This window comes from Eschrichtius robustus, chromosome 13, assembly GCF_028021215.1.
Source record: "Eschrichtius robustus isolate mEscRob2 chromosome 13, mEscRob2.pri, whole genome shotgun sequence".
In the NCBI taxonomy this organism is placed as follows: domain Eukaryota; kingdom Metazoa; phylum Chordata; class Mammalia; order Artiodactyla; family Eschrichtiidae; genus Eschrichtius; species Eschrichtius robustus.
The window spans coordinates 74,460,299-74,488,264 of record NC_090836.1 but is presented as its reverse complement, the minus strand read 5'-3'; the positions used below and the strand labels follow the sequence as shown (position 1 = coordinate 74,488,264).

General features: G+C 33.4%; 1 protein-coding gene across 6 annotated transcripts in view; it reads left to right on the top strand.

Moving 5' to 3' along the window:
- The window catches only part of CEP290 (centrosomal protein 290), a 94,632-nt gene that overhangs the window by 34,684 nt on the left and 31,982 nt on the right, over nucleotides 1-27,966 (top strand). For all 6 annotated transcript variants that reach the window (XM_068561771.1, XM_068561770.1, XM_068561774.1 and 3 more), the window contains exons 22-35: nucleotides 163-278; nucleotides 1,530-1,632; nucleotides 2,059-2,289; nucleotides 5,724-5,897; nucleotides 10,011-10,122; nucleotides 13,843-14,048; nucleotides 14,991-15,142; nucleotides 16,740-16,851; nucleotides 17,472-17,927; nucleotides 18,730-18,894; nucleotides 19,855-19,962; nucleotides 20,182-20,316; nucleotides 21,530-21,796; nucleotides 22,422-22,529. In XM_068561771.1, the coding sequence (XP_068417872.1) occupies nucleotides 163-278; nucleotides 1,530-1,632; nucleotides 2,059-2,289; nucleotides 5,724-5,897; nucleotides 10,011-10,122; nucleotides 13,843-14,048; nucleotides 14,991-15,142; nucleotides 16,740-16,851; nucleotides 17,472-17,927; nucleotides 18,730-18,894; nucleotides 19,855-19,962; nucleotides 20,182-20,316; nucleotides 21,530-21,796; nucleotides 22,422-22,529 (2,445 nt within the window). The remainder of the gene's footprint in view (nucleotides 1-162; nucleotides 279-1,529; nucleotides 1,633-2,058; nucleotides 2,290-5,723; nucleotides 5,898-10,010; nucleotides 10,123-13,842; nucleotides 14,049-14,990; nucleotides 15,143-16,739; nucleotides 16,852-17,471; nucleotides 17,928-18,729; nucleotides 18,895-19,854; nucleotides 19,963-20,181; nucleotides 20,317-21,529; nucleotides 21,797-22,421; nucleotides 22,530-27,966) is intronic.

Below are 27,966 nucleotides of genomic sequence, written 5' to 3'. Positions count from 1 at the left end.
TAAGGTGTTCAGAATAATCATAGAAATGACCTGTGCTGCTTATGGATTTGCTATTATCTTTTGTATATTTTTCTATAATCTTGTCAGAATATGAATTTATACCTTCAAATTTAAAATATATCCTGATGCTTTTTTCATTCTCATTTTTAAACCAATTTTTAGGAACTAGAATATAAAGAAAATAAGTTAAAGAATTTAGAAGATTCTCTTGAAGACTATAACAGAAAATTCGCAGTAATTCGTCATCAACAAAGCTTATTATATAAAGAATACCTAAGGTATAGGTGTTAGCAAAACTTTATAAATATTATTGTAGAATATTCGTGTTAAAGCTAAGTAACAAAAAATATTTAGATATTTTCTTTTACTTTTTCTTCCTGCCTCTTCACCTCCACTTTGTGTCTTAGTTCCTTATCTATAAAATTCTGTGATAGTAATACTTTTTCATAGGGTTATTATGAAACTTAAGTGAATTATGTGAAAATGCCCAGATATGAGCATTTTGTGAATATTATAGCACATATGAACTGTGTATAAATGTCAGCTGTTAGCATCGTTCTTCATCATCACCGTCATCATTATTCATATATTTTCATGGGGAACTAACCTGTTTGTGCTTATCTCTGCCATCTCATCTGTACCAATGGACTAATATCCTTAGTAATAGTTAGAATACCTGATCAAAGGTGATTTAAACAGTAAGAGTGACTACGATTTGATGTAACAAGAAACCCAAAGCTAATTATAGGGTAGGTCATGTTTGGGAGTCTTATAGTATAGGTCATATTATCTCCTATGGTGGTTATAAAATAGATGCAGGAAGGAGTTCAAGGAAGATGGAACCATGACCATTGAAGAAGAGCGGCATTTTTTTTTCACATAACTTTTTATTTTTACATGAAATTTTTTCCAGAGGCTGCTGGCAGACTTAGATCTTATTAGTCAGAATTGGGTTAATGAGCTGTCCAAGTCATATGTCCAGGTTTGAATCATTCAGTTCAAAGAGAACGCTGACACCATAATTGGCTTATGCCAAGCAGATTGCAGGTCTGGGTAGGCAACAATGTCTTATACACCTTCTTTTAAGTCTAATGATTTCTCATTTTGTTTGTATTCTAGATATTTTATAAGTATTTAACACTCAAATTTAAGAGTAGGGTCAGAATACTGAAACTTGATTTCCAGAATTAGTTTGGGGTATTGATTATTTTCTTAATTGTTTTCTGTTTTTAATAAAATGTTTATAAGATTCAGCTGTAATTGTTATATTGTAACAATTGTAGACTAATAATTTGTAGATTAATGAAAATAATTTGATAAAATAATTTCTTTACCTTTCATTTATTAAATAAAAATATAACTTTCAGGATAAATCCTTTCAAGTGGAATTTCTACTTATGTTATCAGGTATTGACTAGTTACGAGTCATCTTATTTTATGGAAACTAAATTTCCATAATCTATAGCTATCTCTTCCTATAGTTAAATATTTTATTAGGTTTACTGTATTGTCATTTTTATTTTTTTAAGTGAAAAGGAGGCCTGGAAAACAGAATGTGAAACAATGAAAGAGGAAAAGAGAAAACTTGAGGATCAAATCCAACAAGATGCTATAAAAATTAAAGAATATAATGTAAGTAAAGTACTTTTAAAATCAATATACAATACTGTACAAACTAAGATAGCTAGATTTCTTTTTTTTTTTAAAAGAGCTCCTGACTTATTTATTTATTTAAAAAAAATTTTTTTTTTGGCTGTGTTTGGTCTTCGTTTCTATGCGAGGGCTCTCTCTAGTTGCAGCAAGCGGGGGCCACTCTTCATCGCGGTGCGTGGGCCTTTCACTGTCGCGGCCTCTCTTGTTGCGGGGCACAGGCTCCAGACGCTCAGGCTCAGTAGTTGTGGCTCATGGGCCTAGTTGCTCCGCGGCATGTGGGATCTTCCCAGACCAGGGCTCGAACCCGTGTCCCCTGCATTAGCAGGCAGATTCTCAACCACTGTGCCACCAGGGAAGCCCAAGATAGCTAGATTTAACAAGTAATATAAATGTGACTTTGTGCAGAATTTGCTCAGTGCTCTTCAGATGGATTCAGATGAAATGAAAAAAACACTTTCAGAAAATAGCAGAAAGATCACAGTCTTACAAGTGAATGAAAAGTCACTCATAAGGCAATATACTACTTTAGTAGAAATGGAGAGACAACTTAGAAAAGAAAATTGGAAACAGAAGAATGAATTGATATCAATGGAGGCTGAAGTTGGTGAAAAAATTGGACGTTTGCAACGTTTTAAGGTACGTCTGATTTTTTTCAACTCTGAAAATTTTCAAACGTGAAGAAGAAAGGATAGTATGATGAATACCCATCACCTGGATTAATAGTTAACATTTATTAACATTCCACTCTAATTGCTTCATCTGTTTTTTTGTAAGAATATTTTAATTGCAGACATTTCTCCCCTAAATATTTTAGTGTGCATCTCTAAAAAAGTCTTTTTCTGTTTACATAACCCCAATAACTTTATCACACTTAACAAAATTGACAACAATACCTTATATTATCTAACGTCCAGATCATATTCACATTTCCTCAGTTGTCCGAGGATCCAGTCAAGGACCCTGCATTGTATTTGGATGTTACATGTCCTAAGTCTTTTTAATATAGAATCTCCCCCTTTTTTTCCTCCTCTCTCTGAAAAATGATGAATATTTATCTGATTATTTTCTTTCATAATTTTACTTGTTCCTGTATCCATTGTATTTACTAAAAGTTAGCTTTGAAGCCTTGGTTATATTAAGGTTAAACATTTTTGGCAAGAACACTTCATAAGTAATGTTTTGTACTTTATAAGTAATACTTTACAGTGTATCACTTCAAGAGATGGAATGTCTGGTAGTCCCATGTTTCATGATTGATTACTTTGTTAAGGGGGAGACAGCCGTGTATCTCTATTATTAAGTGATTTAGTTAATTCTTTGGTGATATTTTGATACCATGCAAATAACCAGTTCTTCATCAATTCTCCTAATGGTTTTAGTGTCTACTGGTGATTGTTGTTGCCTGACCCAATTGTTTCATTAAGAGTTGGAAAAATCATGATTTTCTAATTATATTATGTTCTCTTCATTTATTAGCAGGTATTCTTTATAAAATAAAGAGCTTCTCCTCATTAGCCCAAGCTCTTTGGTTATCTTGAAGTATGGTTCCTAACTAGAAAGGCAAGATAAAAACTGGTCATTCTTTCCTTTTAATGACCAGTTTTCAGAATACAGAGTTTGTGTAGTCTGCTTCTACCTATCCCCTCCCACCCACTGCACCCTCCAGCTTTCTCTTCTTTAAGTATCATAACAGACTCACACACTTTTAAATATTCAGTGTGTTTTACTCAGGTGTAGTCATTATTCTTTTGTCTCATCTTTGGCCAGTGAGAGCCCTTTAAAGAAGGTTCTTGTATCCTTTTTGACAGAAATACGTTAGTCTTTGAACCAAGGTGCAAAGCTTAGTTTGTTTTCTGGAACAACATATGTCCAAGATGTACCTTATATACTTCTTAGACAGGCTTGGCATAAGCCATTTCTCTAAAGAGCCCGGGTTCGTTTTAGTGGGGACAGCATTTAGATACCAAAAACCGGTCCTAGGTGTCATTGCTCTTGGAGTATCATTGCTACTAGTCCGGTTAGGAAAATATGTATAGATTTAAATCATGAGTTCATAGTGTTATTTTTAATTCAAATTTAACATTTTAGGATAAGTAATAGTGTGGAGTTTTTACTAACCTTTGATTTTGTACTTTATTTTTTTATCATGGAAATCTCTATTAAAATAACATTAAAATAATTATTTGTTTTATACTACAATATTCATACATTAATTTGAAAACAGTAATCTTGTATTGGTATTAACAATAACAATACCAGTGCTACTAGATATAAAGTTTCTTTACAGTTCTTATTTTCTTTAGAATATCTCTCACTAAGGATGTATCGTCATGGTAACATATTCTATAGTGACGTGAAGTAATTCTCCTCTTTGTGTGGTTATGCTATACAATTGCTATATAATTAGGTTCATTTATTTTACATTTGTTTTCAGTTTTAAGGATAACTTTTTAAAAAATTAAATTTGATATATAAAACATTTACATGTACAAAAGATATCAGCAGAGAAATCTTACTTCTGTCCTTGTACCTTTCACTTCATTCTACTTCATCCTTCCACCCCCTTTAGGTAACTGATAATCCTTCTAATGTTTCCTTTTGCAAGTTATTAACAAAGACACAAAAAGTTGCATGCCATGCGATTCTTCTGCACCTTGCTTTACATCTGATCATACCTTATTTAAGCATGTATATGTTCATTTGACATGTCTAAATTTACATAGGAGCATGTATATAGAAGAATGCAAAGTAAAATTAAAATGAACTTGAGTTCCTTGCCACCCCCTTTTAAATATAGTAATGGGTGAAATTGTCATGCTAATAAACCTATTTTCAATATGAAATGTTCTTGTTTTTATTTTGTGTTAGATTTTGTAGAATGTACTTCTCTTAGAGTATTACAAATATAGCTAGTGTTTGAGATAGAAGGGAAGAAAGAACTAGAATCTTCTTCCTCTTCAACCTGATTGTTCAACCTGGATTTTTTGTTTGTTTTTGCAACAATTGGAAAGCCAAAAAAAGGGATATTTTTAAGGATGGGAAACATGATCTCCCTCACCACAAAGCAAAAGTGAAACTGAATCCCAAGGGTAAGGTAGACTAGGGTGTATTTATTTATATAGAGAAGTTTTCGAAATGAGATCTGAAACACTATTACAAATATTTTCCCCTCATTACTCTACTTCAGAATGAATTACAACCATAAATTCTTTTTATTTTTAAAAAATTTTTTTATTTTTTAAATTTTTTGGCCAAGCCTCACAGCTTGCGGGATCATAGTTCCCCGACCGGGGATTGAACCCAGGCCACCGCAGTGAAAGCACTGAGTCCTAACCAATTTATGAGTCCTCCAGGGAACTCATAAATTCTTTATCTTCCTCACTTCATAAATTTGGTTTTATGTTCAGTCATTTCTTTTTGGTGTTAATACAGTGTCTTTGAATAGTGACTCTTATAGCTCTGTAGCTAAAGAGTTGAAGATGAACCAAGTAATTTAAAGCCTTTGATATTATTTGTTACAGATAGCTATGATGCAGAGAACTTTTTTTCCCTAAATAATGTTTCTTTCCTGTGAACAAAAAATTTTCTTTTATTATAAAGCTAGTTTGTTATTAACTATAAATAAGCAGAAATAGCAAAGTTGTAAATGTTACCTGTGGTGATGCAAATTTTGCCATTCAAAAGACAAGTTTTTTTTTTAATCTTATGAAATTTAGAAAAGCCATCCAAAGATATAGTCTAAGTGATATGTTTTCTTGCTGCTGTATGTTACGCTTTTCTCAAATTAACTGAATTTCATTTAACTATGACAGGAGTTATAAAAGGATTCACTTTATTTTTATTATGATTTAAAATTTCCAAATATTATTTCTTGTATGAAAGTAATTAATAATTATTGTAATATATTGTAATATATGCAATATATGCAATTCTTACTTGAGAAATCTAATTTTTTTAATTACTCTAAAATCTGTTTTGCTTTCAGCTATATTACCTTATCCTCAAAAGTGGCTAGTGCTTTACCAGAAAAAAATACACCACCTTAATTCAGTGTATCTTTATTTACATAGGAAATGGCTGTTTTCAAGATTGCAGCACTCCAAAAAGTTATAGATAATAGTGTCTCTCTGTCTGAACTAGCATTGGCCAATAAACAATACAATGAATTGACTGCTAAGTACAGAGACATCTTGCAAAAAGATAATATGCTTGTTCAAAGAACAAATAACTTGGAACACCTAGAGGTAAGTAGGTGTGATCCTTAAACCTTGTGATTTTAGCCATTCTTCTTTGGTGATATCTTACCTATAGGTGCAAAATGACTTCTGGATTACTTCTTCCAGGTTATCTTCCTTAGCCCACTTGTGTGATTTAGCTGAATGAAATCTCTTTCCATCAGGTACTTAAAAAAGAAAAAAGAACATGGAACAGATAGGATAATGTAGTCAGAAGAGGAAGCATTATTAAGTACCCATTCCTTTCTCTTGCCCTGATCCCAGTGTAAATTATTCCCTCATGGTCCATGGCTCTTTGGGGTGGATGTAGCAGAGAGTAGATGAGATATCCGTGGTTCTTCCTGGACCTTGGATGAGTTCTGCAAATCCCTATCCTTTCTTACTGTAGAGAGAGAGAAGAATAGGATGGAGTATCATTAGTTTAATTCAAGGAGTCTATGAATATGGCCCAGACACTTTGTAATTGTCTTCTAGCCACTCGACCTTCGTACCTTTTACAGCAGGCAAAACAAGCTCCTGATTTTGTTTATTTTTATGAAAAATAAAGGCTTATGTCTTTTGGTTCATTCTCTTTTATGATCCTCTCATTGGAATGGAAGGAGATATAATTCTTTTGGCTCAAAAGCTCTCACTTGCTTAGGGGGACACGTTCAAGAAAACATTCTGAGTAGCTTTCAATGACTCCTACAAAATTATCTGAGTCATTATTTATTAACATTAACTAGAAATAATCATGATCAGTTTACTTTTTATTATTTTTGAAGAGAGATGATTATGTTAATTTTTATGGAAAATTCTAAATATTTAAGTGTGGTAAAAATTTATTTTTTCCCATCTTTCATGTCTGTTGTCCTCTCTTCTCTAGCATTAGACAATCATAGATAAGAAATCTCCTGCAGATAGCGTATCAATGAGTAATTTTTAACTTTTAAAATTTATTTTCCCAGATAATATTTTTCATCTCTACTCAAACCTTAAAAAATTTTGTCTCTGTATTGTATCCCTTCCTCTCCTTTACTTCCTGTATCTCAGTTATAATTCTGAACATATGTCCCTCTCTATTGGCAATGTCTTAGTTTTATTCTTTATTATCTTTACTGTGGTAACCATTACCCATACCGTTACCTCCTTGCTGCCACCAAAGTGATCATTCTAAACCTGCATCTGACCATGTCCTTCCCTTGCTTAAAACCTCTCAAAAGCTGCCAGTCACTTAAAGAATAAGTGACTTTTGAGATTAGCCCGCACGTAACTCATGTCATCTACTGTGACATTCTAAGGAGTTTCACAATTAATGTTTTAGAAAGTGAACTACCAGTTTTCTCCACCACAGTGTTTCGTATGTTCTTCTATACATGCAGTTTTCTTTGTTTAGAAAGCCCTTCCTCCTCTCCCAGTTTTTCTGCTCAGTGAATTTCTATTCATGTTTCAAAACTTTTTTCAGACACTATCTTTTTTTCTGTAGCATCCTTCTTTATAGAAAAAACTCACCCTCTCTGTTATTTCTATATTTGGTACCTAGTTCTGCTATTTATATCACATCATATTATATGTGTTTATATGTGTGCCTCTCCTACAGGAATATAAGCCTCTTGATATCAGAAACTCTACTTAATTCATTTTTGTGGGTTTGGTACCTGCTGTTTGGCACAGACTTAGAGCTAATAGATGTTAACTTCAGGGATTGAATAAAGGTGATGAAAATCAAATTTTAGAATATGAAAAACAGAGTGGGTGGTAAAGAAATACAAAAACTGAATGGGTGATAAGGCAATTAAAAAACTGGAAATTTGATAATAGCAGACAAGAGAAATAGATATGGACTAAGGTAAAATTAAGAAGAGGATTTGCTGTGTTTTTTCAAAAAAATTTTTTTAAAAAGGAACCCAATGAAGTTTGAGAGGAGAGGAAAAGAAAATTTAGAGCTAAAAGGGAGAGAATGATTGAATATTAGAGGTAAGAGTGGTAATAAATGAGGGTGCAGTACCAGGGCAGGGGTATGAAAATGGGATGTGGAGCAAAGCCACAGTTATCCTTTGAAAGAGTCTGGAAGTAAGAGAAGCAAAAAGGGTAGCAAGATATTTAAAACACCTTAAGCCCTTTTTTGTTTTTCTCCTACGAATTTACAGTATCTAGGAACTGGGCTGTAATTGTGCATGTTACCAGAAAGTCATGTTTTATTCCCTTATCTTCCTTTTCATTATAACATCGCCCTTTAAAAAAAAAAAAAATCTCGGGACTTACCTGGTGGCGCAGTGGTTAAGAATCCGCCTGCCAATGCAGGGGACACGGGTTCGAGCCCTGGTCTGGGAAGATCCCACGTGCTGTGGAGCAACTAAGCCCGTGCGCCACAACTATTGAAGCCCGTGCGCCACAACTATTGAAGCCCGCGCGCCTAGAGCCGGTGCTCTGCAACAAGGGAAGTCACCACAATGAGTAAGCCCGTGGACCCAACGAAGAGTAGCCTCCGCTCACTGCAACTAGAGAAAGCCCGCGCGCAGCAACGAGGATCCAACCCAGCCAAAAATAAATAAATAAATTTATTTAAAAAAAAATTTCATTACCCTGTTTTATTTTTCTTCATAATGCTTATTACCTGACAGTATGTTATATATTGGCTTATTTTCCAATTGCTCCATTAAAATACAAGTTTTAGGATGGAGTTTGTTTACCATTGCAGTCCAGTGCTTAGAATACCTGGCACGTAGTAGACATTCTATTTGTTAAAATGAAGAATAAATGAGCTTAAAATATTATACTTACGTGCCAACTCCTACATTTTATGTTTCCAGCCTGACTTCTCAGAACTCTGTTCTTCTGTATGGAACTACCTACTTAACAACTCATGTTTCAAGGGAATCTCTAATTTAACATGTCCAAATTTAAATCCTGATGTCTATTTCTCTCATAGTTGTTCCTGTTTCAGTGTATGCCACTATTATCTACTCACTTAGTTAAGGCAGATATCTTAGAATTATTCTCTAGTCATTCCTTTCCTTTATCATTTTCCCCCCAAATGTAATTAATTCTTATGTGTCCTCTTTTCTCCATCTTCCCTGCTATAACTGTAATCTAAACCAGTGTCATCCCTCATCTGGACTTTACAGTATCTTCCTGACTAATTTCTCATTTCTCTATTTACCCCTTTATTTATTCTCCACATTTTATTCAGAATGATTGGTTAAAACTTCTCCCTTTAAATCTTTAAATGATTTCCTATTATACATTAAGTTAAATTCCAGTTACTTGTCTTGACATACCATGCCTTGCCTGGTATGGCCCCCTATTATCTCTCCAACTTTTTTTTTATTCCTCTTCACCCTGATTTTTGCTCACTGTGCTCAAGTCCTCTAATACTCCAGACTCTTTCCTGCTTTGGAGCATCTGGGTTTACCAGTAGTATACCAGTTCTTTCCATGGCTGGTTTCTTGTCAAGATTGGCTCCTTCTCTTACCATCAGTTTCAGCTTAAATACCACCTCTTCGGTGGTTAATACTTTCTTTAAGCACTCTATCTGGATGTGCTACTTTTTATTATTCTTTGGTTTTGTACTCTGTTTCGTTCTAGATCTTGACCTGTTTAGTCAATTTTTTTCTTTGCTTATCTGTTTACACTCTGCTGCATTCCACACTCTCCCCAACTCCTACCACACATATACCCACAGACACCAAATGGTGAGGCCTATGAAGGCCAGAAGTTTGTCTGTTCCTTTTCATCATGAACATACAGTACCTGTCACCGATGGCATGCTATGGATGCTCAGTAACCCTTGGTATGAATGAGGGAAGTAAGCAGTGGTTTATGAAGATTGTGAGACTCTTGAGTGTTCCACGTTGGCCAAAGTGAACATGGCAGAAGCTAATACTTAGGAGTTTAGGGCCACATATCGGATATACAAGATTTTGATGATTATTTTAAAATAATATATGTGTGTGTGTATACAACATATATGTTATGTGTATGTCTATCTGTATTACATGCAGAGGAATTTCTACAGTCGTTAAAAAAAAAACTAGATTGTGAGCTTTAGGAGATTATTATATAAAGTTCAGACAGTGTCACATCTGTGGTATTAATCTGAATTACAATGTAGTTGCTCAGTGATGTTTCTATTTTATTCAGTGTGAAAATGTATCCCTAAAAGAACAAATGGAGTCTGTAAGTAAAGAACTGGAGATTACCAAGGAAAAACTTCACACTATTGAACAAGCCTGGGAACAAGAAACTAAATTAGGTAAGTATTATGACTCTGATAATATAAAATGATTAAGATCTAATAGTGAATATTTTTCATTTAAAGTGCCTTTCTATACCAGATAAAAAGAAAATATTTTGATAAAAATGCACTCTCTGCCTAACAGTTTAATTTAACCGGCGGTTGATGAGTAATATCTTGTATTAATCTTTACCAAAGTTAGGTTTTTAGTTATTAAATTGGATTTGTTTCTAATGAAATCATATATGTTAAAAATGTATGACTGAGCATTAGCTATATTGAACCATTTAACAATTAAGACCGATGATAATTTTGAAATACCTGTATTTTAATGATAGTATTATGAGTTTTTTCACTGTGTATAAAGTTATATTAGGAATATATCATTTTATATTTTTAAATTAAAAGATCACGTAGAACATCAGAAAAATTTGAGAAGAATTTATATTGCTCATAGTTCCACTACTGTATCATTTTTTTGTATGACCTTATACATGCTTATATATTTTATACACTTTAAATTATAATAAACATTATATGCTGTATTTATTTAGTAGATATCAAAAAATTTCATTTTTTATTCATCATACTTATAAATATTCATGCAATAAGTTACTGTGTTTGGGTGATTAAATCACTAGCTTTTCTAATTTTTGCTATTGCTTATAGTGCTGCAGTGAACATCTTCGTTTATATCTAACAGAGATATTATTGTCTCAAAGGGTATTAAAATCTTTGTGGCTTCTGCTAGGATTTTCCATATTAGTTTTTCAAACGGTTATCCTAGTTCACAACATTTAAATAATTTTATCTCACTAGCATTATGCTTTATAATTTTCAAATAAATTTGCCCCTTTGGATAAAATGTTTTAATTTGTTTTCTAGACCTTAGAGCGCTAATGCTATTCAAAGTTTCTGTTACTATTAAATTGGTAACTGAGACATGTAGCTTAGAGAGGCTTAACATTGGGAAGTCTAAAATAAGCTACTTTTAGAAATGTACTTTTTAATTCATTAAGAGATTAAAAGTGAATTGACTTCCATGTAGCTCTTACACAAAAGAAGATACCATTTTAACTAAGATATTGAAAAGAATATTATATACAGTTTTAGTAAGTTCTTTGTTCATTCTATCCTGTGTTTCTTTAGTAAGTGCTGAATTCCCTATAGAAATTCCTTAATTTTCAAATACCTTAATCTCTCTGATACATGGCTTTATAGCACTGAAGTTTTTTTTTTTAATATAAAGTCTAGCTTTATTTTTTAAAAGATTTTACAAGTCTGTCAACCTCAAACATACATAGGTGAATTATTCATATCTTCCATCAGATGAGGCTTACAGCTTCAATCCCTCTCAGAAAAATATAAGTAAAAAATAAATTTTTTCACAAATATTTATCCACTATATTACTCAGCTTAGTTCTGAAATTTTCTCTCTATAAATACTTTAACATAGCTGCTAGTGGTAGTACTGTTGTTGTACAGCTGCACATGGCTATAATTTTACAAGCCTGCCTTACTCTTGCTAGCTCCCTGGTTTGGCTCCAGGGTCCAAATCTTATAGAGGAAAAGTAAAGGTTAACTGGGCTGCCAGAAAAGTGCACTTAATGCATCCTGTAGTGCTCTGTGACAAGCCAGAGAAGTACAGCCTCCAGCAAGGTCCTGTGGAGAGGCAGCTCTGATGTGGTTTAAATACCTGTGTTTAAGCTGTTTCCTTATCTTGGAATGACCTCACCATTGCCTGTCTTCCAAAGCCATGGTTCGAATGTCAACCCTTCAATTCTGAACAGAGACATGAGAAGCTTCCCTCCAAATTCTGGAACTCCACAATATATCACTGAAGTTTAAAAGCTTTTATTTCCTGTTACCCTTATATCTTTGTTTAAAAGTGTCACTTTTTTAGCTTTTTTCATGCAGGAATTGATTGGTGTTGGGCTGTTACCCTCTCTCTAGGACACTCCAAACACAAGAATATAGAGTAGACTAGTGTCCATTGCAGCCCCTGTGATGTGCCTCTTTTCATTATCAAAGTTTAGCACTAAAGAGAATGGAGAAGAGGTTTTATGTTCCTTGTATATCTGTATTTACTGCAATTTTTTTTTCTTTCCTTCATGGCGCTTAGGGTTGCCTGAAAGAGTCTCTATACCATAATGGTTTCCTAACACCTTTAGCTTCTTTCAGTAACATTACTGTTAGTTATTTGATCACTGCTTGCAGCAGCTATTCTAAAATCATATACTATTTAAAGACACATACAGAACAAAATGAAGCACTTCTTAAAGCTGAGACAGACACCAAAACAGTTTGTTTAGTTTCAAAAATATATATATTTCTTTGAGCAAACTCAGTTATAAAACTCAAGCTTCTGAAGCTAGAAAGATAGGAGGGGGCATTATTGGTGTTACGATTGTTTACAGAGGAAATCACTGCTTATTAGTTCCTTAAAATAATTGACTTCCCTGAACATATGGTTAATTGACTCTCTAAAAAAATAAAACACTCTACCAAATTTTTTTTCCTGGAGCATGTCTGTTATGCAAAGCAAAAGTATTAGTTTTCTCTTCTTAAAATGTGACTAACTAATGATAATCCTACGTGATGCCTTTTCATGGTAAATCAGGGGGCTTTCGTTCTCTTTTCATTTAACCACAAACTTCTGTGTCCAAGGACAAGCTATACAACTGCATATATGAGATAAGGGTATAATAACTGATAAAATAATTTAAAGTAAAATATTTGATATTAGATGTATACAAAGGCCAAATAAAAGTCAGGGTTAAAGAAGATACTTGGCGAAATCCCTAAATCACATGGCTTCAGATTTTACTTTTTTACTCTGAGTCATTGCACTTGTATTCACAAAGTAGTGTTGATTCACTGTATTGCCTCTTACACAGTTTATCTCCTTTCAGTTAACAAAATATATTTATTTGCCCTTTTTTGACTATCTACATGTGACACCTCCTACACTACATCTTTTACATTGTTATTTCAGTTCAGGCATACCTTGGACATATTGCACGTTTGGCTCCAGATTGGCACAACAAAACAAATATTGCAATAAATGAGTCCCAGGAATTTTTTGGTTTCCCAGTACCTATAAAAGTTATGTTTACACTATACTATAGTCTATTAGTGTGCAACAGTATTATGTCTAAAAAAAAAGTACATACCTTTATTTTAAAATACTTTATTGCTAAAAAATGCTAGCCATCATCTGAACCTTCATTTTGTCTTAATACTAACATCAAAGATCACTGATCATAGATACCATAACAAATATAATAAAAAGTTTGAAATATTGTGAGGATTACCAGTGTGACACAGAGACACAAAGTGAGCAAATGCTGTTGGAAAAATGGCACCGACAGACTTGCTCGACTCAGGGTTGTTTGCCATAGACCTTCAATTTAAAAACAAACCAAAACAAAAAAATGCAGTATTTGCGAAGCTCCACAAAGCAAAGCACAACGAAACAAGGTATGCCTGTAATCCTATGAAGAATAATTTGTATTATCATTTGACTGACGAAACATGTAAATCCCAGAGACATTAGGTTAGGTAGCATACAGATAAGAAGTAACAGAGCTGAGACTAGAGTCCAGGTCTGTCATAATTCAAAAGGCTCGTGTGTTTTCCGCAGAACAATATTGCCTCCTTATATACAATGTCTAAAATATCTGGGATAAATTTTTGATAAGAACAGTGCAAGATTTACCAAAGTGTTGTTGCATTTAGGAAATGAATCTAACATGGATAAGGCAAAGAAATCAATAACCAACAGTGAGATTGTTTCTATTTCAAAAAAAATCACTATGCTGGAGATGAAGGAATTAAATGAAAGGCAGCGGGCTGAACATTCTCAAAAAATGTATGAACATGTGAAGACTTCATTGAAGCAAGTGGAAGAACGTAATTTTGAATTGGAAACCAAATTTGCTGAGGTTTGATATTATAATTTTTTTCATGCCGTTAGAGAGTAAAAAATTAGTCATGGTAGCCATTGTATTATTGGAAGAGGTTTGTTTGTAACTCTGAAGTAGCATATTAATATAGTGCTTGTGTTTCATGTAATGGGTAAATAATGTATTTTTAAATCTGAAATGTTTAAAAAGAAAGCAGGTATTTCTGTGATTGAGTTCTTATTTCTCACCAGCATTACATTATTAGATTTAATGTGCAAAAAGATGTTATTTGCTTAATAATGTAATTGCCTTCCACTACCATCCCTTCATTTAACAGTTATTATTTCTGAGTGCCTATTACATGCCAGATGCTGTATGGGAACTGGAGTTACAGCATGAAATAAAATAGACAGTAATCTCTCCTCTCAGGGACTTCATTCTAATAGGAAGTTTTAGACTTTTGATATGGTCAAAATTACTAAATTGGCTGGCAATAATATAGTTTGCAAATATTCAACAATTTATGATGAAGTAGCACTCTAATAATATTTCTTTACCTTGAGAATGTGTATTTCTCAAATCATTCATGTTATTTTGTTTATTTTAAATGAGTCATCAAATATATATTAATAAGATTTTATTAACTATTTAGATGTGTTTATAGATGATAGTTGCAGTAAAATATAATGAGCATATGGCATTTCAAGTAAATTAAGAATATCAGAGATTCATATCTTATTAGATTGTGAGTTGATTAATATAAATGACTTTGGGTGGGTTGACATATAACTAGAGTTTTCATAATTTGTTCCTGGCTTTTTCTCCCCTTATCTTCGTCAATCTATTCTTAATACTTCACACCCAATGCAGTATCTGGACTAATGCGAAGTAAAGAGGACTGCAGTATGCTGAAAGGTATATTAAAAGGAAAACCTCACCAAAAACTAACGTTTCTGAATGTTTTTTGTTACTTTTTCTCAGCTTACCAAAATCAATTTGGAAGCACAGAAAGTGGAACAGATGTTAAGAGATGAATTAGCTGATAGTGTGAGCAAGACAGTAAGTGATGCTGATAGGCAACATATTCTAGAATTAGAGAAGAGTGAAATGGAACTAAAAGTTGAAGTATCAAAGTAAGTTCATGTGGAGTTTTTAGTCATTTGATTAGCTGTGTCTACTCTAATTTGTGTTTATGAACTCTAATTACAGTGGTAAAGGGGTAATATCCTTAGTGGCAATTGTTACTGGTTTCTTTTTATTAGAACAGGGTTAAACAATATTAACAAGATTGATTTTTAACTGCATAAGTAATAATATTGAAGAGGAAATAACTTCTCAAGATTTACATTTTTCAGAGCCCAGGAATAGTATTACAGAAAACACTGAACTTGAAATCAGGACTCTCTGAGATCTAGTTTTTCCACATACTAATATTTTTTTGGAGGGAAGGGTTGTGGCCATTTAATTTGTTTAAAATTAACTTATTAAGGGAGTAATAATACTTATTTCATAAGGTTGCTGTAAAAATATAAAGAAAATACAGATTTTGATTCAGTTTACATCTATTAAACATATACTGACTCATCTAATTACGCTTAATAACTCTGATAACAGTGTTGTTTTCATTTTACATAAGGAAACAGTTTATTCTCATAGAATTCAAATATCAATATATATAAGGAGGAAATACTGTGTACACCAGGTAGATGCTGTCTAATCACTCTTTTGTAATTATGTGTTACTTCATTAGAAAAGTATGAGGATCCCTGAGTTGATCTGTCTAGCACAAATAATTAGTAAAAAGGGTTTATGGCTTACCCATAAAGTTATAGCCACTGTTTTAGTGTCTTGATAGTCCTTTTGGGAATATCAGTTATTCCCAGCCCTTTTCACTATGAATGACCCCATTTTTTATTCTTCCTTTCACCTCATGTACTTCATCTTTTGAAGTAAACTAATTTACAATTACTCATTTTGTTATATTTTAATTGGTGAAAACTTACATAACTGGCAGTAAGAACTTCTAATCAATATGAGGAAACCTGACTTATCTGTTAACGCTGAACTAAAATTATTCCAGCCCAAAGTAAAATGCATTTTATTTTACCTGTTTAATCTTATCAAAATAGTCATATAGGAAATTTAATAACTTACCATCAAGCTCCACCCTTTTTTTGCAATTGTAGTAAATGTATAATCTCTTTTTCACATTTCTGGTAACTAGCAAATTAAAATAAAGCAAATCAAAACATACATTAATTGATCTAGGGAACCTGGCAATTTTAAATTTCTGTATTCTTAACTGTACAGTTTATCAAGTAAGCCTACTTAATACCTTATTCCAGCTATACCAAACCATGATAATAAGCATCTCATGAAAAAAGTGTGAGAGAGGAGTTCTTTGACCATATACATTTGGAAAATGCTATATGTGTACAGGTTGAAATAAGTTTTTACTCTAGAACTTCTCAGAGCATTTGATATGATATGTATATGAGTCTTCAAGGGAGAGGAATGTTGGGAATGGAGTATTTTTTACAGAACATTTGTTAACTCCTCATGGAATTATGTTTCATGAAACAGTTCAGGAAACTTTACTTTAGTGTTTCATACAAAGAAGAGATGCTGCAAACTAATGGCTTTTCCAAGAGTCTAGAAATTTGAAATTTTAGTATTTATTTACTTAGAAAATGTACCCAATTGTATCTGAAGTATCTTATCACTTCCTAGACTAAAAGAGATTTCTGACATTGCCAAAAGGCAAGTTGAAATTTTGAATACACAACAACAGTCCAGGGAAAAGGAAGTAGAGTCCATCAGAATGCAGCTGTTAGACTATCAGGTATGTGCAGGATTAACTCTTCTATATAGATTCTTTTCTTTTTCCTAAATTTACATTAGATATTGGGATGATTTTGTAGTTTTAATCAGAGGATATATCAAATAGAGGCTCCTATTTTTGTTAGTTGTAAGTTGATTAGAAAAACTCGTTAATTTGAAATGCCATTCATAACACAGAAAAGCATTTCAATGCTTACAGATGCATTGTGCTGGCTGCTGTTCAAAGTCCAGACAGTGAGGAGAAACATGTCTTTCATAACAATATTTTCTCTTGTATTTATATATAGTTTTTCACATCTTCTCACATTCTAAGTTTTTTTAGGATTAAAAAACCCCACATTGTCTGCATTAATATTATTATCAATACTGTTATTAATATATGGAAGTTTTCAAAAAACAGTAATATTCCAACTGTTAGCTGCCAGATTTAGATTTTAAATAAGTTTGATTCTAGGTTTCTACACTTCTTTTGCAATTTGTGTTAAAGCAAGGTTAGATTTTTGTAGGATCTCATGTAGCACCCTGTTTTAAATTTTATTTAGTAAATTGTGATTTTAAATCCATGATAAGTTTCATTGGGAAAACTTGAAACTTCCTACAAACATATATTTTTTATATTAGGCACAGTCTGATGAAAAGGCACTAATTGCCAAGCTGCACCAACACCTTGTTTCTCTTCAAGTTAGTGAGGCTACCGCTCTTGGTAAGTTGGAGTCGGTTACGTCTAAGCTGCAGAAGATGGAGGCCCATAATTTGCGCTTAGAGCAGAAACTTGATGAAAAAGAACAAGCTCTCTATTCTGCCCGTTTGGAGGGCAGAAACAGAGCAACACATCTGCGCCAAACAATTCAGTCTCTACGATGGCAATTTAGCGGAGCTTTACCCTTGGCACAACAGGAAACATTCTCTAAAACAATGATTCAGTTACAAAATGACAAACTGAAGATAATGCAAGAAATGAAAAATTCTCAACAAGAACATAGAAATATGAAGAACAAAACACTGGAGATGGAATTAAAGTTAAAGGGGCTGGAAGAGTTAATAAGCACTTTAAAGGATGCCAGGGGAGCCCAAAAGGTAAAACATTGATTTTAAGTTCAGTATTTTCAAAAGAGTTACATAATAACTTTGGGTTAATATGTGCCTATGTGAATAATGCTTAATATATGAACAAAATTCCATGTATAATTTATTAATTCAGGTTTTATAAATTAGGAGTTTGGGCTATTTGGATATCCTTTTATAAATAAAATGGGACTCCTCTAAGCGATGGTTTCAATAGAAATGCTTAGATTGTATAATATCAAAGAATTTTAAACACTCTAGGAAAGTTTATATATTAATTAAATACTAATTATAATTATTCTTAAACATTATAGTGGTTAGTTGAATTCTACTCTTCATAATTATTGTGTTTAAAATTATTTACAAGTAGTAGGCCCGCATTTATTTTTTAAAATAATTTTGTTTTTGCCCTCATTTGGAAGGAATTAAACGAAAAATAATTATTTTGAAATTAAATTTTATTCTCTAGGCTAGAAACATTTAAGATTTTTATTTATGAAAGTAAAATGAATGTTGCAATTACATACATACACTAAGGACCCAGTAAATATATGAAAGTAAATGAATAAATGAAAGTGAATGTTAGTGATATCCATTCCAACATCATTTGAAAAGTGTTTTATGTTAAGATCCCATGTATTAGAAAAGTCTGGAAATTCTAAATAAACTTTTCCTTGTGGAACAGCCAAGGATAATTTTATATCTTATTTTGTTATAGAATGTCCATTAATTTGAATTAAAATCATTAAGATTAGTGGAGAAATATTTGTTTATATAGTATTTACATTTGTATGTATAATTTGTAAATCTTCAGGTAATCGTTTGGCATACGAAGATAGAAGAACTCCGTCTTCAAGAGCTTAAACTCAGTCGAGAATTAGTCAAAGATAAAGAAGAAATAAAATATTTGAATAATATAATTTCTGAATATGAGCATACAATCAGTAGTCTGGAGGAAGAAATTGTACAGCAGAATAAGGTTTCATTTTATATTTACTTTCGTATTTGTTGCTAAGATTTTTAACATAACAACATTGCACTGGTGACCACATTATTTTCCTAATTGAGTGTAGCTCCCATTATTATTGTTATAAAATATTGTTTCTTACTTTTTAAACTATTCTAAAAATATATATTTAGTTGCATTAATAGTCTTAAAAGGAATAATTCATAAGCAGACTTATTTGGTAAGTTAATTTTTATTTCAATATTAGTTATTTGACTTTTCATGGTTACAAGTTTCTACTGGCTCTCACTGATGGAATAGGAGAAGGCAGCTTGGTGTAGAATAAAGCACAAAAGCTTTGGAGGCAGATGATATTCACTAAGCACATGCTTGCTTGCTTCAGAAATTCTGTTGTTCCTTCTGCTTAGATTGTTCTTACCCCAGATACCAGTATTGATAATGCTTTCATTGCCTTCTGGTCTTAGCTCAAATGTCTTACCTTATCATTGAGGCCTTCACTAGCCACTCAGTCTACAACAGTAAATCTTATCATCAAGATTCCCTGAATAGGGATTATCTAGTTTCATTTTACTCCATAGTACTCATCACCCTCTGACATATTACATACTTACTTGTTTATTGACTATCTCCCCCTCACTAGTATATAAGTTCTGTAGTGAAAGGTACTTGGTTTTGTTCACTGCTGTGTTCTTATTGTCTTGAATAGTGCTTGCCACACAGAATGTGTCATTAAACATGTTTTGGATGAATGGATGGATGGGTACATGGATGGATTGAAATCCTGACTCCACATCTGCCTGTCTCTGTGATCTTAGGCAAATCACTTCATCTCTGAATTTACTTCCTTCTTCCATAAAATGAAAATAATAGTGACCTCAAAGGGTTGTTGTGAGGATTAAATAAGAAAAATGTATGTAAAAATTCCTGGTGATTATCTCTGTGTGCGTCTGACCCAAACTGTCTTTTTTTCAGTTTCACGAAGAAAGACAAATGGCCTGGGATCAGAGAGAAGTTGAGCTAGAACGTCAACTAGATGTTTTTGACCGTCAGCAAAATGAAATACTAAATGCAGCACAAAAGGTATGAATGATTAGTCTTGTTTGCTACTCTGTAGCACGGCCTGTAATGTTAACAAATAGAAATATTTTCTAAAGTTGGATGGAATTTTAATTGATGGTATCTTTTTATGTTTCAACTATAAGTGGAGTTTAACCATGTCATGTCATATAGTTGTAAAAATTAATATTGTTCTTCTCAATGCTGCAACTGCTTTTTTAAAAAAATTCTATTTCTCAATAGTTTGAAGAGGCTACAGGATCAATGCCAGACCCTAGTTTGCCCCTTCCAAATCAACTTGAGATTGCTCTAAGAAAAATTAAGGAGAATATTCGAATAATCCTAGAAACACAGGCAACGTGCAAATCACTAGAAGAGGTAATTAGAAGAATTTGCATTTTGATTAGTGCCTTATTAGGTATGCTTGTGGCGTTTTCTAAGTAATATTTTTAAATGAGGATGAAGCATAAAATGATGAATCTGTTGCTTATTCTGCTCTCCTTTTTCATTCTCCTATAATGTTTCTAGTAGCTGATAAAGAACAGCAGATATGGCTAATTTGATATTACTCTCCTTTTAATCATTATTTGCCACTTTTGGGCATGCTCTTCAGTTGCTAGCATGAAAGGAAACAAGAAGAGCATTTGACTGTAGCTTTATGAACAATGTATTTCCTTCCCCTCTATGATCAAGAATTGTTTTCATCCTTGTTTATTTTTATGTTCTATTTTGAAGTGCATGTTTTATACTCTGAATCAATTTTCAGTTTATTCATTTTTGTAGATAGTTAAAGCGTTTGAAGGTAAATTAGAAATTACTTCTTAGTTCAGTCTAGGTCTTAAATTTGGTTAATAGATGATTAGATCTGTCTTCTTTATTAAATTATACAGAAAATAGTATAAACCGAGTATGTTTAGATGTCAACTAAAATGAAAATCATATTAACTGTAAAGACATTTAAAATAATTTTTTAAATTGTGCACTTTTAAACCAACTGAGGAAACTTAGATTGTCTTCTGTAATTGTAAATTTGTTGTTTATGTGTATTGCCACTGAGTTACTAGATTTTAAATATCTGCCTTAATTCTGTTGAGGAGAACACACTTTCTTCTGTTTTGTTTTGATAAGCTGCAGATTTTATAATAGTGACCCATTGACTCAGGCCACTAAAATTCCAATTTTTATACTTTGTTGACTTTATAGGTTGCTCTTCTAGTGCTCTAATAGTCAATGGACCAAAATAAAAGGAATGGTTTATTACATTTTCTTTCTAAACCTATCACCACCACACATTTCTAGTTCTAAATCTATTAGACCTAAATAAAGTACTGTAAGTAAATTTCATTTTCATCATAACAGTGAAGTTTCTAACACATGTGATAATCTTACAAATAAGTAAAATATACATGTAGATAACTGCTGTCACATAGAAATACAGTCAATTAACCTTATTAAGTATCATTTGGCTATTATAAGTATGATGTGAAAAATAAAATGAAACTCCTTTCCTTGCTTATAGCTAATCTGACTAAGATTCAGATGAAGCATTTTTAAAAGAAAAATGTATTTTTTTATGATTTGATCATTGCAGAAGCTAAAAAAAAAAGAATCTGCTTTACGGTTAGCAGAGGAAAATATTCTGTCAAGAGATAAAGTAATTAATGAACTGAGGCTTCGATTGCCTGCCACTGCAGAACGAGAAAAGCTTATAGCTGAGCTAGGAAGAAAAGAGGTGGAACCAAAATCTCATCACACATTGAAACTTGCTCATCAGACCATTGCAAACATGCAAGCAAGGTTAAATCAAAAGGAAGAAGTGTTAAAGAAGTATCAACATCTTCTAGAAAAAGCCAGAGAGGTATTTTATTATATTATGTTATGCTCTTTTATTTATTATGATGTTTTTTAGACAAATGTCAAATACTGTTCTGCCCTGAAGTGGTATTTCGTTTCTTGTTTTCAAATGATTCTATTCAGGTATTGTTACTTTCACGTGATTGGATTACAGATCTGTCAGTAAAACTGGCAGTTTGTGTTATGGACCGACTAAATTGCTAATGGCTTTCATGGTGAAACTGTGTGATTTTGAAAAATATCATCTGAGTTAATAGGTAAAGACTGAGGCAGTAAGTTAGAATGAAATCTGTCACACAGGTATCAGTGGAAATCAAATTTGCTAGAACTTGGAGGGGAAAAAAAAATCTGACATTTAAAAATTTGCTGGAAACAAGTTAAAAGCTGATGGATACATATTATTCTAATATTAAGAATAAATTATGCTCTAAGGCTGGGCTTGTCAGTTTGAACATGTGCTAGGGGAAATGTATACAGGTATAAATATATACATGCAGATGGCAGATGTTGTTCCTTCCCTATCTCATAAGGATTTTAGAAGGTAAAGATAAGAAAATATTTAAGACCTTTAGAATGTGAATTTATTTGAATCATAATGTAAGATATAGTTTTGATTTCTTGTAAAACAGGAACAAAGAGAAATTGTTAAGAAACATGAAGAGGAACTTCATAGTCTTCATCATAAATTAGAACTACAGGCTGATAGTTCACTCAGTAAATTCAAAGAAACAACTTGGGTAAGATTCTAAGAACTTTGTTCTATTCTTTATTGATTTTTGAGACCATGCAATTGAAAATTTAGGTCTCCTTTTTTTTGGACTAGAAGCCATCCTACCTTTTTTTATTTTTTTGCCAGAATAATCTTCTGAAGACATAGCTCTAATCATTTTTTTCCCTAGACCGACATCTGTTAGTAGCTTACTGCTGCCTACAAAATCATGTTTAAGTTTCTTAGCCGTGTACTCAAAGCCTTCCATGATCTGACCTCAGTCTTTCTTTCAAATCTGCACATTAAGTTTACCTGTGTCTAATTGCTTTCCATGTTCTGAATTCAGTTCATTCTTGCCTCTTTTGATCATTGTATTCTTTTTTTTTTTTTTTTTAAATCAGTCACCAATTTTATACACATCAGTGTATACATGTCAATCCCAATCGCCCAATTCAGCACACCACCATCCCCACCCCACCGTGGTTTTCCCCCCTTGGTGTCCATACATTTGTTCTCTACATCTGTGTCTCAACTTCTGCCCAGCAAACCGGTTCATCTGTACCATTTTTCTAGGTTCCACATACATGCGTTAATATACGATATTTGTTTTTCTCTTTCTGACTTACTTCACTCTGTATTACAGTCTCTAGATCCATCCACGTCTCAACAAATGACTCAATTTCGTTCCTTTTTATGGCTGAGTAATATTCCATTGTATATATGTACCACCACTTCTTTATCCATTCGTCTGTCGATGGGCATTTAGGTTGCTTCCATGACCTGGCTATTGTAAATAGTGCTGCAGTGAACATTCGGGTGCATGTGTCTTTTTGAATTACGGTTTTCTCTGGGTATATGCCCAGTAGTGGGATTGCTGGGTCATATGGTAATTCTATTTTTAGTTTTTTAAGGAACCTCCATATTGTTCTCCATAGTGGCTGTATCAATTTACATTCCCACCAACAGTGCAAGAGGGTTCCCTTTTCTCCACACCCTCTCCAGCATTTGTTGTTTGTAGATTTTCTGATGATGCCCATTCTAACTGGTGTGAGGTGATACCTCATTGTAGTTTTGATTTGCATTTCTCTAATAATTAACAATGTTGAGCATCTTTTCATGTGCTTCTTGGCCATGTGTATGTCTTCTTTGGAGAAATGTCTATTTAGATCTTCTGCCCATTTTTGGATCAGGTTGTTTGTTTCTTTAATACTGAGCTGAATGAGCTGTTTCTATATTTTGGAGATTAATCCTTTGTCCGTTGATTCGTTTGCAAATAATTTCTCCCATTCTGAGGGTTGTCTTTTCATCTTGTTTCTGGTTTCCTTCGCTGTGCAAAAGCTTTGAAGTTTCATTAGGTCCCATTTGTTTATTTTTGTTTTTATTTCCATTACTCTAGGAGGTGGATCAAAAAAGATCTTGCTGTGATTTCTGTCAAAGAGTGTTCTTCCTATGTTTTCCTCTAAGAGTTTTACGGTGTCCAGTCTTACATTTAGGTCTCGAATCCATTTTGAGTTTATTTTTGTGTATGGTGTTAGGGAGTATTCTAATTTCATTCTTTTCCATGTAGCTGTCCAGTTTTCCCAGCACCACTTATTGAAGAGACTGTCTTTTCTCCATTGTATATCTTTGCCTCCTTTGTCATAGATTAGTTGACCATAGGTGCGTGGATTTATCTCTGGGCTTTCTATCTTGTTCCATTGATCTATGTTTCTGTTTTTGTGCCAGTACCATATTGTCTTGATTACTGTAGCTTTGTAGTATAGTCTGAAGTCAGGGAGTCTGATTCCTCCAGCTCCATTTTTTCCCTCAAGACTGCTTTGGCTATTCGGGGTCTTTTGTGTCTCCATACAAATTTTAAGATGATTTGTTCTAGTTCCGTAAAAAATGCCATTGGTAATTTGATAGGGATTGCATTGACTCTGTAGATAGCTTTGGGTAGTGTAGTCATTTTCACAATATTGATTCTTCCAATCCAAGAACATGGTATATCTCTCCATCTGTTGGTATCATCTTTAATTTCTTTCATCAGTGTCTTATAGTTTTCTGCATACAGGTCTTTTGTCTCCCTAGGTAGGTTTATTCCTAGGTATTTTATTCTTTTTGTTGCAATGGTAAATGGGAGTGTTTCCATAATTTCTCCTTCAGGTTTTTCATCATTAGTGTATAGGAATGCAAGAGATTTCTGTGCATTAATTTTGTATCCTGCAACTTTACCAAATTCATTGATTAGCTCTAGTAGTTTTCTGGTGGCAGTTTTAGGATTCTCTATGTATAGTATCATGTCATCTGCAAACAGTGAAAGTTTTACTTCTTCTTTTCCAATTTGTATTCCTTTTATTTCTTTTTCTTCTCTGATTGCCGTGGCTAGGACTTCCAAAACTATGTTGAATAATAGTGGTGAGAGTGGACATCCTTGTCTCGTTCCTGATCTTAGAGGAAATGCTTTCAGTTTTTCACCATTGAGAATGATGTTTGCTCTGGGTTTGACGTATATGGCCTTTATTATGTTGAGGTAGGTTCCCTCTATGCCCACTTTCTGGAGAGTTTTTATCATAAATGGGTGTTGAATTTTGTCCAAAGCTTTTTCTGCATCTATTGAGATGATCGTATGGTTTTTATTCTTCAATTTGTTTATATGGTGTATCACATTGATTGATTTGCGTATATTGAAGAATCCTTGCATTCCTGGGATAAATCCCACTTGATCATGGTGTATGATCCTTTTAATGTGTTGTTGGATTCTGTTTGCTAGTATTTTGTTGAGGGTTTTTGCATCTATATTCATCAGTGATATTGGTCTGTAATTTTCTTTTTTTGTAGTAACTTTGTCTGGTTTTGGTATCAGGGTGATGGTGGCCTCATAGAATGAGTTTGGGAGTGTTCCTTCCTCTGCAATTTTGTGGAAGAGTTTGAGAAGGTTGGGTGTTAGCTCTTCTCTAAATGTTTGATAGAATTTACTTGTGAAGCCATCTGGTCCTGGACTTTTGTTTGTTGGAAGACTTTTAATCACAGTTTCAATTTCATTACTTGTGATTGGTCTGTTCATATTTTCTGTGTCTTCCTGGTTCAGTCTTGGAATGTTATACCTTTCTAAGAACTTGTCCATTTCTTCCAGGTTGTCCATTTTATTGGCATAGAGTTGCTTGTAGTAGTCTCTTAGGATGCTTTGTATTTCTGCGGTGTCTGTTGTAACTTCTTCTTTTTCATTTCTAATTTTATTGATATGAGTCCTCTCCCTCTTTTTCTTGATGAGTCTGGCTAATGGCTTATCAATTTTGTTTATCTTCTGAAAGAACCAGCTTTTAGTTTTATTGATCTTTGCTATTGTTTTCTTTGTTTCTACTTCATTTATTTCTGCTCTGATCTTTATGATTTCTTTCCTTCTGCTACCTTTGGGTTTTGTTTGTTCTTCTTTCTCTAGTTCATTTAGGTGTGAGGTTAGATTTTGTACTTGAGATTTTTCGTTTCTTTAGGTAGGCTTGTATAGCTATAAACTTCCCTCTTAGAACTGCTTTTGCTGCATCCCATAGGTTTTGGATCGTTGTGTTTTCATTGTCATTTGTCTCTAGGTATTTTTTTATTTCCTCTTTGATTTCTTCAGTGATCTGTTGGTTATTTAGTAACGTATTGTTTAGCCTCCATGTGTTTGTGCTTTTCACGTTTTTTTCCCTGTAATTCATTTCTAATCTCATAGCGTTGTGGTCAGAAAAGATGCTTGATATGATTTCAATTTTCTTAAATTTACTGAGGCTTGATTTGTGGCCCAAGAGGTGATCTGTCCTGGAGAATGTTCCGTGCGCACTTGAGAAGAACGTGTAATCTGCTGTTTTTGGATGGAATGTCCTATATATATCAATTAAATCTATGTGGTCTATTGTGTCATGTAAAGCTTCTGTTTCCTTATTTATTTTCATTTTGGATGATCTGTCCATTGGTGTAAGTGAGGTGTTAAAGTCCCCCACTATTACTGTGTTACTGTCCATTTCCTCTTTTATAGCTGTTAGCAGTTGCCTTATGTGTTGAGGTACTTCTGTGTTGGGTGCATATATATTTATAATTGTTATATCTTCTTCTTGGATTGATCCCTTGATCATTATGTAGTGTCCTTCCTTGTCTCTTGTAACATTCTTTATTTTAAAGTCTATTTTATCTGATGTGAGTATTGCTACTCCAGCTTTCTTTTGGTTTCCATTTGCATGGAATATCTTTTTCCATCCCCTCACTTTCAGTCTGTATGTGTCGCTAGGTCTGAAGTGGGTCTCTTGTAGACAGCATATAGATGGGTCTTGTTTTTGTATCCATTCAGCAAGCCTGTGTCTTTTGGTTGGAGCATTTAATCCATTCACGTTTAAGGTAATTATCGATATGTGTGTTCCTATGACCATTTTCTTAATTGTTTTGGGTTTGTTTTTGTAGGTCCTTTTCTTCTCTTGTGTTTCCCAGTTAGAGAAGTTCCTTTAGCATTTGTTGTAGAGCTGGTTTGGTGGTGCTGAATTCTCGTAGCTTTTGCTTGTCTGTAAAGCTTTTGATTTCTCCATCAAATCTAAATGAGATCCTTGCTGGGTAGAGTAATCTTGATTGTAGGTTCTTCCCTTTCATCACTTTGAGTATATCATGCCACTCCCTTCTGGCTTGTAGAGTTTCTGCTGAGAAATCAGCTGTTAGCCTTATGGGAGTTCCCTTGTATGTTATTTGTCATTTTTCCCTTGCTGCTTTCAATAATTTTTCTTTGTCTTTAATTTTTTCCAATTTGATTACTATGTGTCTCGGCATGTTTCTCCTTGGGTTTATCCTGTATGGGACTCTCTGCGCTTCCTGGACTTGGGTGGCTATTTCCTTTCCCATGTTAGAGAAGTTTTCGACTATAATCTCTTCAAATATTTTCTCGGGTCCCTTCTGTCTCTCTTCTCCTTTTGGCACCCCTATAATGTGAATGTTGTTGCGTTTAATGTTGTCCCAGAAGTCTCTTAGGCTGTCTTCATTTCTTTTCATTCTTTTTTTTTTAGTCTGTTCCGCAGCAGTGAATTCCACCATTCTGTCTTCCAGGTCACTTATCCGTTCTTCTGCCTCAGTTATTCTGCTATTGATTCCTTCTAGTGTAGTTTTCATTTCAGTTATTGTATTGTTCATCTCTTTTTGTTTGTTCTTTCATTCTTCTAGGTCTTTGTTAAACATTTCTTGCATCTTCTCTATCTTTGCCTCCATTCTTATTCCAAGGTCCTGGATCATCTTCAGTATCATTATTCTGAATTCTTTTTCTGGAAGGTTGCCTATCTCCACTTCATTTAGTTGTTTTTCTGGGGTTTTATCTTGTTCCTTCATCTGGTATATAGCCCTCTGCCTTTTCATCTTGTCTATCTTTCTGTGAATGTGGTTTTTCTTCCACAGGCTGCAGGATTGTAGTTTTTCTTGCTTCTGCTGTCTGCCCTCTGGTGGTTGAGGCTATCTAAGAGGCTTGATGGGAG